Source organism: Pseudochaenichthys georgianus, chromosome 22, assembly GCF_902827115.2.
Source record: "Pseudochaenichthys georgianus chromosome 22, fPseGeo1.2, whole genome shotgun sequence".
Taxonomy (NCBI): domain Eukaryota; kingdom Metazoa; phylum Chordata; class Actinopteri; order Perciformes; family Channichthyidae; genus Pseudochaenichthys; species Pseudochaenichthys georgianus.
The window spans coordinates 12,524,974-12,542,356 of NC_047524.1; the positions used below are offsets into that span (position 1 = coordinate 12,524,974).

General features: G+C 39.8%; 1 protein-coding gene across 1 annotated transcript in view; it reads left to right on the forward strand.

The window, feature by feature from the left end:
- The window catches only part of fancm (FA complementation group M), a 42,520-nt gene that overhangs the window by 14,681 nt on the left and 10,456 nt on the right, over positions 1–17,383 (forward strand). The window contains exons 5-14 of the mRNA XM_034111051.2: positions 2,603–2,734; positions 3,517–3,649; positions 4,021–4,113; positions 4,911–5,012; positions 5,744–5,916; positions 6,515–6,721; positions 6,852–7,092; positions 7,197–7,345; positions 7,896–8,060; positions 15,444–17,358. Of these exons, the coding sequence (XP_033966942.1) occupies positions 2,603–2,734; positions 3,517–3,649; positions 4,021–4,113; positions 4,911–5,012; positions 5,744–5,916; positions 6,515–6,721; positions 6,852–7,092; positions 7,197–7,345; positions 7,896–8,060; positions 15,444–17,358 (3,310 nt within the window). The remainder of the gene's footprint in view (positions 1–2,602; positions 2,735–3,516; positions 3,650–4,020; positions 4,114–4,910; positions 5,013–5,743; positions 5,917–6,514; positions 6,722–6,851; positions 7,093–7,196; positions 7,346–7,895; positions 8,061–15,443; positions 17,359–17,383) is intronic.

Genomic DNA, 17,383 nt, shown 5'->3' on the forward strand with positions numbered 1-17,383 from the left:
TGGATAAATACAAATACACAAGCTTTATGGATACTAACACCAGAATACCTGAGAAAAAACGAATTAACTTGGAACATCTTTTTTAAATTAGGGTTAAGTTTATTATGTCTTTTATTGTAGCAGATGGGGAACTGAAATGTACCCTTTTGAGGATAATAAACACACAGGACAGACTAAGCAGGATTTCCTCTGATCTGTTTAGCTGCAACAGCCAACCACCATGTTGTAACCTTCAACATGCACGTAGAGAGGACATTATATAATCCTCTGTGGGGGATTCTCCATCTAAATACACACATGCAAACGTGCACACATACACTGATACACACACACTAAAAATACTCTACTTTGCCCCCATGCCTGGATGTAGACCTCGTCCTACACAATTGCAGTGATAAGAATTCAGCTTATTGTAGGTTTTGCCATTAATAGCTGCCTACAGACTGGCCTTTTCAGCTTTTCACCACGTCACTTAGCTCCATGCCCCTTAACCAATCATCTGTTGGCCACAGCTGGAGCATGCTCAGGGAGGCTGTCGCAGACAATGCTGTCATTTGGCACACATCCTCCTATCCTCTCTACTCTACTCTTTTTAATAATCTTAGTGGCTTTGCGGACATTTTAAATCTTACATTCACGTCATATTTGTTTTGCTATTTTATTACATTACATGTCACTTGTTTTTTTTAGACCCTCACTCTGAATTCATAAATTGTAGAAAACAGCCATCTTACCTTTTATAGGTGCGACATGTTTTATAGACTCAACAATTAACATTTTATAAATACATTTTAAAAAAAGGGCAAATTACTAAATGATGTATGATAATATAATAACCTTTAGCAGGCAGCTGGCATAGGCAACTGTTTCAGACATGGCACATCAGTGTAAAGGAAACATGCACAAACTTGTTGTAGTTTCTTTTTGCACTTTCTGTCATTTCACTCCACATTCCAGCCAGACAAATACGGAGACCTCACTAATCTGGTGCCGAGTAATCTCATAATCTGGACTTGATTACCACATTGCCTCATTAAGCCCCACCTTTCAATTAACTAGAGAGATAGAGAGATTTTGCCTCGTAAACAGATTGTGGGCCTGTCTCTCAAAATGCTGTCTGCTTCTCTCTGACACGCACAACCAGAAAGACATGCATATACAGCACATTTGACACACAGCAGAACACTTCCTATTACTATGTTTATTGATTTAAAATTGTCAAAGTCTTTGTGAAAACAAGTCAATTTATTTTAACCTCACAATAAATGTAAGAATTATTTTACACCGTACAGAAGAAAAGGAAGAAGTTAGTGTCTCCACCACAGGCTAAATATGTACATTTTGACCTGAGGGTGGTGCCAGAGAAAAGGTCATGGTGTTCATTTACATTGGTCATTTAAGTACTGGTCCGACTTTGATCAATCTATGCTTTGCTTTGTGAGCATGCTAACAACTATGTGGATTAAGAGCTATTACAGTTAACATGCTGAAATATAGCATGAAACATTAAGCATGCTAGCTTGTTAGCATCCATTACTGTAGCCTGTAAACATATTCCGATGCATTGTTTAGTATGCTAACATGGTGGGTTAATTACTGTAGGTTAGATTGATCTACATTGCCAATTTAAGATGGGATAGCATCCTGTCCTGTTTATGCAATATATGGCTGCTGCTGATATGATAAACATGAGCAAGTTTTAAAATTGCACACAGATTCAGCTGTAACACATCTTAGGACATTGCTTTAGGCTTAGTACTCTGTTCAATCAATCAATCAATGTTTATTTATATAGCCCAATATCACAAATGTTACATTTGTCTCAGTGGTCTTCACAGTGTGTACAGCATATCAGTATGACAATACGACACCCTCTGTCCTTAGACCCTCACATCGTACAAGGAAACACTTCCGAAGAAAACCCAGTTTAAAGGGAAAAAGTTAGTATACAAAGTATAGCCTATACGCTTGTAAAACTATGAATGTAACTGTATGCTTACCAATATATTTTGGCCTACTTTGAACATCAAACTATAAATAAGCTTTCTGTTCATGACACAAACCCCATTACTACCAATCAGAACGACGAAATTGCTTCTCATCTGTTGCAGCAACTCATTTTTTTAATTATTTCTAAGGGGGAGGCCACTTCTTCTTTCCGAAAGGCCTTTTGTCCTGTTGCGTTTCTAAAGCAACAGTTCCATACTCAGCTGAAATTGAAATCGTAATGACCCAGCATCCCATTATCTGTGGCCGTGAGGATGAATAGATATTGGTAAATGTGTCCATCTGACAAAATGCTTCCATTTCTCCTCCCTTTACTAGGAAACGAAGGCAGGAGCGAGAACTAATCCAACACATTTATTGTTATTATGTGTCTTTTGTTGAAGTAGGACCTCCATTCAGTCTGTGCAAGTCTGTTGACCAATAGAGGTGGCAGTGGTGTATCTCAAAGCTTTCACAGAAGGCATGTGTGTGTTTGAGTGCATTGTCAAACTTGGTGTTAGCAAGGTGCTTGCCAATCACTCTGAATCATCACACTTTCACTTGGAATTGGCCTATTATTGATGACCTATGACCCGTGTGTTGCTCTTCCTGCTAGGTGTTGGACAAATTCATGTCTCGTCTGGTCCAGAACCGGGTGATGCCACACAAGGATTTGCGGTCTCTCAGCAAATACCAGATAATTCTCGCCAGGGATCAGTTCCGCAAGAACCCACCGCCAAACATCAAGGCACGGACTTTCCTCTACAAATGTTTGGGTGTTATAGTCTCCAATTCAGTGTGCTGTAGAGTACAATATAGTCAAATCCAGTGTACTTTAGAGTACAATATAGTCAAATCCAGTGTGCTTTAGAGTACAATATAGTCAAATCCAGTGTGCTTTAGAGTACAATATAGTCAAATCCAGTGTGCTTTAGAGTACACTTTCTCATGATACACAGCCTTTCAGAATTGAGTTCTGCTTTTGCGCTGTAGGGAGCCCCAACATTATAACATTTCAGTAAGAGAGTTATACAAATAATTCAATATAAACCATTGATAACTACAGCAGGGGAGAGAAACTATTTTTTTCTTTTATCTATTAACTCGTTGGTGGTAATGGAGAGTGCAAAGAATTTATATTTCTTCTTGCATTCTTTTAACATTTAAGTCATATAACTAACACTCTTATTTATTGACATTTTCAGGTATTACTTGTTATTATTTGTATTAAAACTTACTTTTCTAAAAACCTTTCTATTTCGTAAGTCTTCAGAAAGATTGGCCCAAGGCTGTAGAAAAGAATCAATAACACAGTGAGGTTAAGACACTTCATAAATAAAACCCATCTTAATTATTGGATTTTTGATGCATTTAATATCTAGTACAGTATATTAATTTAAAATCTGTTTTATAATGATCTTAGAATGTTTACAATATTTTTCAATATTTTGTTTGTTTAATCTTTATTTTTTATAAAATCTTTTTTAAATCTGATTATTGTCGACTTGTGTGCTCTCCTGCTCTCTACAGGGTCCGCAGCAGGGAATGCTGGAGGGCGACTTTGCCCTCTGCATCAGCCTGTACCATGGCTACGAGCTGCTCGTGCAGATGGGGCTCAGATCACTCTTCTTTTACATTCAGGGAATCATGGACGGAACCAGAGGTTAGTGCATTTATTTGTATTCTTATAATTGTTTATTTTTGTATTTTATGTTACACAAATCCATGTCTTTCAATTTGCTTTAAACTGTATTTTCATTACTTTAAATTGTGTTGTCTTACTTTTAAATTGATGTTTCTAACTTGTATTGTGCCACTGTAACTCTCCACATCACGTAGAAACCTACCTCTGCTTGTGAATCGTGATTTGTAAATGAAACGGTCTTGAAGAGCCTTTTGTTCCCTTTATTTACAGACACACTAACCTTTCTGACCCCAGATTGATCAATGCCCTGTTGGTGTATGCACACTCCATAATGTGTAATGTCTGTATGATGTTCGATATGAGCACTGTCCATTCTTTGTCTGGCTTAGAGATGTCCAGGGCCAGAAATGAGCTGCAGAGGACTCCCACCTTCGTTGACCTTTACCATGAGATGGAAGCAATGTTTGTGAAGCCATCTGCTGGTATATGAGAACTCATTTAAACCATATCAGACACATTTATGAACTATATAGGAAATGGGATGCTTTGAAGTTTTTGAAGTTGGGTGAATTTAAGTCCTTATTTAGTGTTCCACCTACATTAGATGGAGGTAGACATGGCCCCAGTTTGGAAACAGACAGCTGTTATGGCTTGAAAGCAAACCTATTGACTGCTCTGGACAACGTCATCATAAAAACACGTTTTAGCCATCTAAAACAGATCGATATCAGGTTTTATGATGAGGAACTGAAGCCATTATCTATGATTTTTTTGTAAGCCACCAGACTCAGTTTCTTTCCGCATAACACATGGGTTGCTTGTATACTGCTGCCTCAATCGGTTAGTTTGTTCGGTTATTGTGTGACTGGTGAATCCAAACTCGTCAAAGTCCAATAATATAAAACAATTGAGCTACTAGCAACTTCTGTGTTCTGCCATCGTCAATTAATGTTTTTCTTTCTTACTGAGTCTTGTGGTTTTGAAGAAATATTCAGTTCACTGTTAGAAAGGTTCTCTGACGGCAAGGTTAGGTGGTGAACATATTATAAAATGTAGCGTTCACTAAAACTGATATAGATATTTTCAATCACTCCAGTCCCAGCTGTCCCCTTCTGTATTTTTCTCCAAACTGGGGGTGTACTGACCGCCAGCTACTGTAGGTATTATATTGACTCGGATACTTTCCATAAATATCCCTACTTGAAACTATCCAAACTATCCCTTAATGATAAAGCTAGGGATCTATTTGACTAACATCCTCTCTGATTAATATTTCCAGGTCCAGGTGAGCCGTTCATTTACAGTCACCCAAAACTGAAGAAACTGGATGAGGTGGTGCTGCAGCATTTCAAACAGGCTGAGAGTTTGGCAGAAAGTAAAGGTGATTTCCTTGTTATATCATTGCTATGCTGTAACTCATACATGCAGTGCTTGACGCAAAATTGTATCATGTTTCATAATAGGATGTTTACAAAAATGAATAGTGCCACAGTGTCCAAACAGGAGAGCTTCGTTACAGCATAATTCAACCTATTGGAGCAGGGGTGTCAAACTCAATTTCATCGCGGGCCACATTCGCATAAAGGTTGCACTCAAAGGGCCGGTTGAAACTATATAAATATATATATAAAATAAATGTATTATAGTACATTATTGCCTCTGAATTGGAGTATTATCGGATAGGATAATAACTTAGTAATTAACTACGTCTGAAAGCAGAAGTCCAGGGCAAATAATTGCAAGTCTCTTCAGTGTGCATGTCACAAACCAAGATGCATTGTGGGACATGTAGTTTATGGGCAACCTGTAAAGTGGCATGTAACCGTACAATAAACGTATTATATTCTTTGCAAGCCACTTAAAATGATGTCGCGGGCTGGATTTGAGTTCGAGACCCCTGTATTAGAGCTAATAACTTCAACATAGACTTTGGAGCTAAGCGAAACTAATTTTGATGAGGCTATGTATGTTTATACTTAGCATAGTGCGTTTGAGAAGATCACAGAACAAAGCATCCCAGCATCTGAATCAAACGGATCTAATACAAAAAAATGGTTTCATGGCTACTGTCATTTTAACCATCCTGTTTTCCTCTGTCTTATTAATGTCCAGGGCCTCATGAAGTAGGCACGCGTGTGATGATCTTTTCCTCGTTCCGTGAGAGTGTACAGGAAATCGCCGACATGTTGAACCACCATGCTCCGCTGATACGGGTCATGACATTTATGGGCCAAGCCTCGGCAGGGAAGGGAGTCAAAGGCTTCACCCAGAAGGAACAACTGGAGGTACAGTGAATAAAACATAATATGTTGTTAAAAGTCTCAAGAAATACGTATATAAAAACCTTCAAGTTAACATTTGGCTGGAAAAAAGTTCCACTGCAGCGTAATCAGTTTCTCTAGTTTTACTATCTATAGGTATGATTTTGAATAAAATGACATTTTTTTAATGTTATTCTATAACATAATGAATTCAACAGACACCGGAATGGCTGCCATACATGTAATGATTGAGATTTAAGAACCATTTGGAGTGGTCTCTTAATTTTTATTAAGAGACCACTCCAATGAATACTGCTGCTTTGACATCACTGCTCGTTGCCCAGCACTACAGTCTCTCTGCAGACAGTCTGTGCCATTTCCCCTCTATAGATCCAAGAATAGTGCTTTGATGGAAGGGTCCATGTTCTGTAAACACCAGATCGTCAATATGTTATGAAAGTCATTTGTTTTGGAACGTGTATACAGGAACCTCAATTTTAATAACTAGCACACATAAACTTTAACTCAATATGCTGATGGGTATATAGGCACATGAGTGAAGTAGGATAACCTAGGATGGAAAGAATAAAATACTTTAAATCTTTTGTCACTTGTGTTGCAGGTAATGTCCAGGTTCCGTCAAGGAGGCTACAACACGCTGGTGTCGACCTGTGTGGGGGAAGAGGGGCTGGATATCGGAGAGGTGGACCTCATTGTCTGCTTCGATGCACAGAAGAATCCCATCCGTCTGGTGCAGAGAATGGGACGTACGGGACGCAAGAGGCAGGGAAGAATTGTGGTCATCCTGGCTGAGGGACGCGAAGACAGGGTGAGTGTTTCAAAAGCAGGACAAAATGTGCTGTGGAGTCTTGAACCAACAGTTTGATGTTCTACCAAATGCACATGACACAGATCCACAAAACCACTAATGCTACATGTTTAACTTTTATTTCCCTCAGACCTACAACCAGAGCATGAGCAACAAGCGCAGTGTGGACAAGTCCATTATCGGCAACAGGAGTGGGTTCCACATGTACCCTAACAGTCCCCGCATGCTGCCTGAGGGGGTGAACCCCACCCTGCATAAGATGCACATCACCTGCGGCCAGTTTGACCATCAGGAGAGCAACAGGCGGTCCATCAGGGGTCGACGGTTCAACTCTGAGGGGCGGGTCTCACTCATCCACCCTCAAAATCTGAGTGAGTAATACGCCGGGGCATTTTTTGGTTAAACAAAAACAGTTTTTCCTTGATTAGGGAAACTTCACATGTGTTTCTGAGTGTGTGCTTGTCTAATATGGTAGTTCGACAGGGCAGCTCGACGTCTGACGGGTTTCTTAGCAGTACTGAATATTCCCTCTGGGCGGCCACAATGAAGCTGGGGGAAGATGAAGCTCATCCTACTCTAAAACCGTCCCGTTTCTTGTCCATACCCGGCGATCTACCACCTCAGGTTTATTTCCTATTGTTTCTTTTTTCCTTTGGGTGTCTGATAAGTACTGAACAATAGAATACATTTTACCTAAAGAGTATCAGTGTTTCCTCTAGGTTTACTGCTTTGGGGGGGTGCTGCCTGAGCGGGGGGGTGGCATTGGGTTATATCTTTATTAAATCCTCTGGAACAGAGAGAGGAGCTGTGGACTATTGTTGTTATTGATTAATGCATCAGTGTTTCTTAGGGTCAAAAACACTAAACTCACAACTTAAAATGAAAGAGTTTAGTTTATTTAATAAAAGAGCACATGATCAATGTGAAAAGTGACAGTAGATATAGATTAGTTGCAATTTGGTGCTATATATATTTTTTTTAAAAAGGGGGGGGCGCGGGTCTCCGTTGGCGGGGCGCAGCGCCCCTCCAAGACAATGGTAGGGGAAACACTGAGTATTGTATAGCCATCCATGCCCTGAAACCTTTTTACAGTATACGTAGAGACCCTAGAAAAAATACATTAACTATTAACTATTTCACTAATACCTTAATTTTGTCATTTTATGTCCCAAAGGATGACGTTTCCAAAAGCAGGCCAGCGTCCAGGGAGCTTTCTTTGTGGGAATGGAGACACTGGCAGCATAAAGCGCTTCCTACCCATGTTGTTGATCATTCCCTCCGCTGCAACCACTTTATTAAGGTGATGGAGCTAATAGACAGCATGAGAGAGGAAAAAGAGGTAAGAACAGAAACATACAAGTTAAAATGATCATAATATTGCTGTGTATTTATTCTTTGAGACTGAAAAGAATGTTAAAAAAAGGCAAACATTTTTGCTACATTTCATAAAGGACAGACAGTTATCTGTGTTTATGAAAGGGAGCCCGAATCTCCTCACCATGATGGGCTTATCTGAGTTTCATGAGAGTAAACGATTGTAGTTTGTGTCGATGCATTCATCGTCCTGAGCTGGAAGGCAAATACCTCACATTACAAACGGTCCATGGTCTAATTATTGTTTGAGTAACAAAAAAAGAGAGAAAAGTCATTCAGATTCAACCACGTGTTTCCAAGCTGTTTGTCCTCTTTCTCTCAATTGAGTTTTATTCGAAAAACAAATCAAATAATATCTGGCTTTTTGAAAAATCACCAGGAAAAGTAATGTGATTTTATATATATATATATATATATATACTTATTTATCTCATCGGATGTTGCTGACTGCTGACCTGACAGCAGCTTGCTCTATGGTCTGCCCGTTGAAGCAGTCTTGCTTTGCTTAGTTATATCAGCACGGTCATGAGATCGACTAGAAGTCACACAACACAACCATTGTCTGAATTTACAGAGCATCAATGGAAAATATATTTTACAGACGTTAGTGTTGCTGGTTTTTTAAGTAAAATCAGTCCGGTAAATAACCACCATAGAATTGTTTTCGTCTTGTTTACATGTTGCCAATCCCTTCTCATTATCATTTCCAAACATCCGTTATAAGAATGTTCCAGGCCTTCCTGTCTTACCATCTGCCACTTCACCATTGATAACCCCCCCCCCCCCCCCCCCCCCCCTGAATTTTTAAAACAAACTATTGGCTGAACTTACTAGTGGACACTTATTAGCTATTTTTGTCTTCCTACGTGGGTTCTCACCATACTTGGGAAGGAGAGCATTAGCCCACCTGTAAAAACAAAACTGGATTACAGGCTAGATGGCAGCTCATTTCTCACATGCCTTCATGGATGAATTCAGGTCATTGTAACACCCAAGAAAAAAACTATAAAGATTTGATCAAAAAACAACAATAAGATTAATTAGTCACCGAAAGTACTATCACGCTGTACAACACAAAGTCCTTCAAGCTGAACCCCTAAGCAGGTGCCAGAGGGATTCTGTGCATGTCGTTGTCACACTGTAGTTATTTGTACTGTTCAATATGTAGGTCTAATGACTTTGTATTTGCTTTTTGGCTATCCAGTATGTGCTCCATAAATCATGCCTCTTATTCTATAGTTTTTTTTCCTATGACATTCAATGTAATAACTAACAGAGTTGCATGCTAGCATCATTTGACAAGAGGTGATTTAAAGGTGAAATCTTGATTTAAAAAGTACATAGTATATGCCACTGTCAAGTACATAGTGTAAGGAGCAGTATTTGTTTCTGAAATGTTCTGATACAGCATCTAAAGTAGCAGACAATTGAGTATTCAAGCACAGGACTAGTGTGTTTTTAGTGGTAGAATGCTATTTTAATCTGGATCTGCATCAAGTTATGCATGACTAATCTTTGCAATCCCGTGTAAGTATTCATATATAATTCATATTAAGCCAAAATCTTCGAAACAATTTTCTATCAAAGTCAATTAAAACAATATTAATGTCTGAGGTCCAAATGTGACTGAAAACAAAAAAATATTTTTAATACCTTTTATAGTTAATTCAACGTTACCAGAACAAGGCTTATTTCTTTTTTTTTTATTAAACAAGATTGAAGTATGTCCTCTGTGTCGGACAGAGGCTGTGCTCTATTTTTCTGTATTTTTAGAAATATATGGTCATAAGTATTATAAAGGCTTCATACAGTAGCATGCACACTCTTTGTGCAGATAGTGATGTTCCTGTGAACACACAAGCAGCCTCTCCTGCAGCGATGGTTCACACTCATCTTGACTCTGGGTGGAAAATCGGTAAATAGCTCTTACTTGCTCGGCCTGAAAAGACCTGCTGAATTTTCGCTACCAGAAACATCATTTCATTTCAAACCTTTATTTATACAGATAAATCCCATTGAGATCATTGATCTCTTTTTCAAGGGAGACCTGCTCAAGTAAACATAAAAACATAAATGGAACAACAAAAGGACATCATACAGCATCATTTACATAATTATCCACATAAACAGATACCAATAGCTTCCGATTGACTAGCATCCAACCGAGCTTTAAAAACATTTAGTGGCACCAGATTGTTCAGTTTCCATTTAATTTGCAGACTATTCCAAGACAGAGGAGCTGCGCATCTAAAAGCTGTCTTCCCTAAGACAGTCCTAGCAGTTGGCACATTTAATAAAACCACAGCATTCGATCTCAGGCAGTAGCCACTTACAATTCTCCGTGAGATCAGGGAGCAGATATAAGATGGAAGTTTCCCTAACATGGCTTTGTATATAAAAAAGTACCAGTGACTGAGCCTCCGTACAGTTAGTGAAAGCAAACCAGCCCTTGCATACAGGGTACAGTGATGGGTTAATGCTTTACAGTTTGTCACAAATCTCAGTGCACTGTGATACGCAGCATCTAACTTGACCAGGCAATGGGCAGGTGCATTCATATAGACCAGATCCCCATAGTCCAGCACAGGTAAAAAGGTCACAGTGACTATCCTTTCCTGGCCTCAAGCAAGAAACAGGACTTGTTTCTGAAAAAGAACCCTAGCCTAACCCTCAGTTTTTTAAGCAGGTTATTGACATGAAGTTTAAAAGTGAGACAATCATCAAGCCAGATACCAAGGTATTTGTAACAGGCAACAACTTCAAGTTTTGTTCCTTGCGTAGTTACAATATCTAAAACAGGCTCTGGTGTCTTTTTAGCTTTTGAAAATAGCATTACCTTAGTTTTATCAACATTTAAAAGAAGCTTTAGTTCAGAGAGCTGAGTCTGAATAATGTTAAAAACAGCCTGTAATTTAACACCAGCCTCCTTAATGGTGGGACCTGCACAGTACATCACGGTATCATCCGCATACAAATGTAAAGTAGCTTCATCCACATTTTCACCTAAACTGTTGATATAGATGGAGAATAAAAGTGGACCTAAAACAGAACCTTGAGGAACACCATTAGCAATGTTCAACCACTCAGAAATCAAAATGAACACATTGGGACCTTTCAGAGAGGTCGTTTACAAACCACCCCACTGCATGGCTGGACATGCCTATACTGGCTAGCCTCTGCTTTAAATCAAAGGGAGAAAAAGAAAATAAAGCACCTAAAAGAACATTTCAACTTCATTTATTTTTAGAATATGTGTCCCTCACACATCCTCCTCCCTTAATAACTTAATTATATTTGTGGCCATGCTGTGTTTTTCTTTCTGCTGCCTCAGTACGATGAGGAGAGGACAGGCTGTCCTGCTCTACTCTGATTATGTAACGTTTCTCTGAACTGTGCCATAAAGCCAGAAAGTTCAAAGTAGGTTGGGCAGTGATGACCTACATTTATAGCGCACTGCGCTGAGAAGGGGGGGGGGGGGTTAGGGGATAGGGGGATGGGTTATCAGAAAACAATTTTTTTTTTAAAGATAAAAGAAGACAAATGGAAAACTATTTAAAAAAAAAATCCAATCAAACATAATGAGGCTTTACCTCTACAAATGACATTTTTAATTTGATTAGATTTATTTAGAATATGTAAAACAATAATACAAAAATGTAACATGAGAATTATTATACAATACAAAATTAAGCAGTCTCAAATTGATACACAAAAATATGACTAAGTTATGTATAATCAAATGATCTACTTAATTACACATCCGGAGAAAGAAATGGTTCGGATTATTAGCAACGCAATCAGCATTTATCGAATACTTTTATTTTGAATGTCCTTCAGTTGTTTAAAGTGCCACACACTTCCATACCTGAAGTACATGAGTGCTTTAAACAAAGTTTATTTCACCATTTTACATTGATTAACAAATGTGCTTTGGGTTTGTTTATTTTTGGGTCAAAAAATGGTTGTCATTGTCGCCAATTTTATACATTTTCAGGCTCAACATGGTTGCTCGTCTGGTATCACCGGCCGACATCAAAAGCAGCTTGCCCTCTTCTTCCTTCTTCCGTCCTTCAGACAACTTTGTTATCTTTAATTGATTCAGATGGTTCTGGAGTTGTGATATGATCAGCCAGTTTATAACTACTGCTGCCAAAAAGGCTCTTACCAAAAACATTTGCATAGATCGTCATTTGATTTAGGACGGCTTGTGTTGTCGGTCAATCCACATTTTCGTATCTAAGTACAAAGATGCTCCGGGAACTCTTCATCCTGCGCTGTAGCAAGTTTCGGACAAAGTCGTGCAGACTGATTAATACGGATGATGCATTCTTTGTGCGTGTTCATGAGCCTCACATTTGTCATTGTAGTGAAATTAGATAATCAACAGAGAGGAGTTTCCACTTTGCTGCTTCCTTCATCTTTCAGTCTGCTAAAAACAGGAACCCTCTGATCCTCTGCATCACTCCTCTCTTCCCATCAGGTTTATTTCGGTCTGCGACATCTCTTCATCTAGAGACTCAAGCTGATCATTAATACATTGTGTGTCTAGGGTTAAGGTCAATCCTGTGTGAATTCACTCCTAGTCATTCATTTTTTCACAAAGAGTGTCAAGAAAGGGTATCTAAAACTCACACGAATAAGATATTACAATTCATCTTCAATGGAGGAACATAATAATATATACTGCCACTAAATCCTTGAATACCTAAAATCCTGTGTTCCATTTTTCATGAGGATTGTGACGTTTAAAGGACTCACTGTGGCCTCTGTCTTTGTGCAAAGTGTGTGAGAGATTCAGGAGACTTAAGGATTTGTATAAATACTTTCGCAATATTTTACATAATAGCTGCTGTATAGTAACGTCAATGATGGTATGTATTGTAAAGATAAAAGGAATGATTCAAACATCTTGTAAAAACACACTTCCATTCATTGGATATAGCCAGTGGTGGAAAGCTTTAGTCATCCCAGCCTCACCTCAGACTTAAGGATTTGTATAAATACTTTCGCAATATTTTACATAATAGCTGCTGTATAGTAACGTCAATGATGGCATGTATTGTAAAGATAAAAGGAATGGGTGTGATGATCTGTGGTCTGATTGACTGCAGGGTGCAGGGGACAGTTTGATTACCAGAAAGTTAAGTTGTTAATTAAGAGCAATTTGCTTGAGTGACATCGTGGCTGTCACTCAGAGGAAAAAGCAGAGGTGTAAATGATACAGATTAATAATGGCTGAATTTCCTTTCCTGCTTTCCAGGAACCTGTGCGTGCATCACTCATTAGTGTCATGAGTAACTGTGAAACATTTCTCAAAAATATTATGTGTAGGAGGCCTGTAGCTGAATATATTAAAAACATGTATCTTTAAAAAACTACATTCTACATCCGGCATCTGCCACCATATCTCTGCATTCATCAGACTCCGTTTCCATCTCCATCTATCCCACATCTTCTTAATTTTTCACAGTCATTTGTAGCAAATTCACGTAAAACAAAAGCCTTTCTAGTTATCCCTTTTCCACCTGGGAAGTATATTTGTTTGATCAGATTTGGTTTTAACATATGAATCGATGCCACTAACGACATCAACACAGCCCTGTCAGCCCTTTAATCCGAGAAACACCATTGATATATATATTTATTTTTTTAGTGTAGGACTGATGACGTATTTTCCATGGAAAGTTTCGCCTGGTTGAAGCATTTCACCCTCATTATAAAGTGTTGGTATAAAGTGTTGGAATGTTAATTATAGCTTTCGCACTCGGGCTGCGGGGTGTGGCGCCTGCAAGGTACCCGGTGTTTGTTCCAGAGTTGTGTGTCTAATAAGAGAAATACGGGAGGTTGTTGAAAGTGTGAAGGACTTGGTGCTCATTATTCTTTTATTTACTTTTCCGAGTAAACATTGCAATGATGTTTGTGATTGATATAAAGCCAACATATAATAAACAGCCTGTATAATAGCTTACTGTCACTGTGTGTCTTCTTGTGGGAATGAAAAAGTGGGTTGGCAAAAGAAAAAACACTCACGCTCTGCATTCATGCTTTTTACACCTTAAAGTAGAAACCTGTTGACCAAGAGTCTAAATAATTCATGTTATTAAGTTCATGCCACATAGCGACATCAACAACACTGGTCCTGTTATTCAACATAAAACAATCTTAATTCATCAGTTTGGTCTAAAATGAAATATAAAAAAATATATATCTCAAGAACTATGAATAGCTTTGAACATTTAGGTATTGGTGCTCCCTAGTTTTACAGACTGCTGAGTATATACAGTTAAATAATAAAGAGAGGATACAAATAGGGCATGACTAACTTTCAACCAGTCAGCAACAGACGGGAATGGTTTGAAGATATGTCGGAGTAACACATGGTTTAAAAAGACCATGTAAACCACAATGAAACAACGGTTTCACAGTTGATGCTTTCACACAGAGTTGCATGGGTAATACAGCTCCTCTACGCTTATTGACCTGTTAGTGTAAAGACAAAGTAGGGCCTTACCAACAGCATATGAATCAATAGGCATGTGTTATCTGACCAAGCGATATCGATGAAGCTTTGTTGTCTGCACAAATCCAGTTTTATAACAAAGTAAATGTGGAAAGAGTCTTGACCTGTTTAGTCACTGCACGATTTTATGCAGTTTCCCTTTTCTAAAAACAAATGGGGCTTTTTTTTTTTCTCCATTCAAATCATTTTCCATTGTATTGAGTCGGAAGCTGTACTTACATCAGTGACATAAGCACTCCACATCTCATTGTATCTTCTTATTTTGAGGCAGAAGCATTAATATGTTGTACACACACACTTCCCTTGTCAGTCTTACTCTACATTTTGTTCTTTCTTTTCTGTTCATTGAGCATGTTCATCCTTCTGGTGGTGGGTTCGTCAGCCCCCCGTCAGCCATAGCAGGATGCCACTCTAGTTGAATCACTTCCAGGCTTGCACAGATGACAGGTGTTAGATGAATTGCCCACGTGTGTGCTTGGGCGTAAGATACAACAAGGAAGAGCGGAAATAGATGGGGAGATGTTTTAATTTTTGGCTGATTTTTTAGTGTTGGTGTCCTTTTTAAAAGAATCATCATGGGTAACAAATTCTAATGTGGACAGAAGGTTGATCTTCCTCGATGTTTCACAAAAATACGAGAGTTTTGTATATGTTCTCAAGGTGTTCCTGCAATGCTGTAGCTCTTCATAGGACACTTCTTGATGAAATCCCTTAATGTTAATGATAAGCTGTATGATTGGTGAACTGCCCACCCTGAGAGTCCTGATTACAGCCCCCTGACCTTGGAGATATTTTGTACACAACTCTTCTGTGTGTGTTTGTGTTCAGGGGGAGTGTCGTTACGAACAGGAACTCCTTCCTTACCTCCACAAAGCCAATGCTGTTGGCCACGTGCAGAAAGGACCGAAGCAGAAACGGAAGGGTTCAAAGTCCGCCACGAAAACCACCAACGGCAAAGCCAAACCGCGTCACTCGACATTGTCTGATCTGGAATGCTTCGAAGAGGAAGAAGATTGGCAAAACACACGAGGAAAGAGTATACTTTCTTCATTTGCTGCGACCAAAGAGAAACTTGCTGCTAAACATGTTACTGAGGCGCCTAATGATGGGATCACAGATCGCCGAGGACCTGAGGGTGTGTGTCCTCTTCCCTCAAACAATGACTGTCCAGAAGCTGACATGGATTATGACTCTGTCATTGTGAACGGGCAGCAAATGGTCGGTGAGCCTGTAAGTTCTAAAAACACGTCACAGCTGAAGCTTGAAGAAGAGGAGGATGTTGAACTTCAGGCTATGTTCTACCTTCCTAAATGGGATTCAGCCATTCCTCCATCATTTGCTAAACTCCTCTCAGGAAGAGATCAGAGTTTGAAGGTTATCCTGGCAAACGTGGCGGAGCTCCTGTCCCGATCTCCTCCGCCACTGATTGACGATTTAGAGGCAGACATGGCTGCTCCATCACTTCCTCCGTCTCCTCAGCAACATCATCAGCCATTCCACGTCAATTTTACACTAGATGTGGAAGACGACGACGACGATGATGATGATGATGAAGTAATGCTGAGTGAGGCTGATGATGCACCACTGAGGGCAAACTCAGATGAGCATCCAGTTAATAAAGGGGAAGGTAAAATGTATCATGATTGGCCTCTTGAGGATCAGCAGCAGAGCGTCAGCATGGGCAGCCCCACCTGGGAGGAGGTTTTTGGGGAAGAAGAAGAGAACAATAATCATGATATAGGACATGAACACGAGGAGACAGATCATGAGATTCACAATGAGAAACAAGCAGGTGAAGAAGCTAAGAAGTACAAGGAAATAGAAATGACGGATGATGCGATGACGGAGGAAAAAGAGAGCCGTTGGGTTGATGAGAGAAACCAGGAAATGCCAATCTCGACACACGGTGGTGTGTTAGTTGACGCTCAGATGGACGACAGCATGGATCTGTTTGGGGACGACGAGGACTTCCTGCAGATAACCATCCCAGAAATCTCCACGCCTGGCGGCACTTCCAGGATGTCCCCGGGTGCTAAAGACATGGCTAATACATCAGAAAAGACATCTAACGTTTTACACACACATACACCGACACACCTAAGTGGCCCTACACACACAGCTAAAACCCCCCGTAGATCCAATACGGATGATAAAGCGCACACAACTCCACATGCAACGCTGAATACCCCAAGCAATATGGAGACAAAACACACGGCGACATCAAGTAAACCTGTAACGGACAATATAATGACAGACCAGGACATTTCAGCTCATTGTGACTCTCCCACAGTGCAGCAGAATTGCGAGTCATTTGACAGCTCCCATGACTACTTCCCTGTCAACTTTGATCTTGGCTATTCCCTGGAGGACTCTGACGAAGCTGAGGAAGAGGCGGTTCCTGCTCTTTCTATATTGACCCCTCCACTCCCTAAGGAGGCCGTTTCTACAGCGTCTCCGAGGGCCGTCTCCAACTCCTCCACTCCCTCTTACAGCTTCCATAGACAGAAAACGCCTCTGCAGTCCAGTGAATCTAAAATATCCACACCACAAATGCTGTCTGAGCATAGAAAGAGAGAAACGGCTTCTTTTCTGGCATCGCCTCTGGTTTCTAGATGTGTCCCATCTCCAATCACCTCACAAGGCGCTAGACGGACGCTCGCGTCTGGCATCACCGGGCCTCGCATCCCATCTTTATTCCCCAGTTTGAGACGGACACAACTGGAGAACTCCCCTCCTCATCCAGGTTCGTGCCTACATGTGTTCATAAT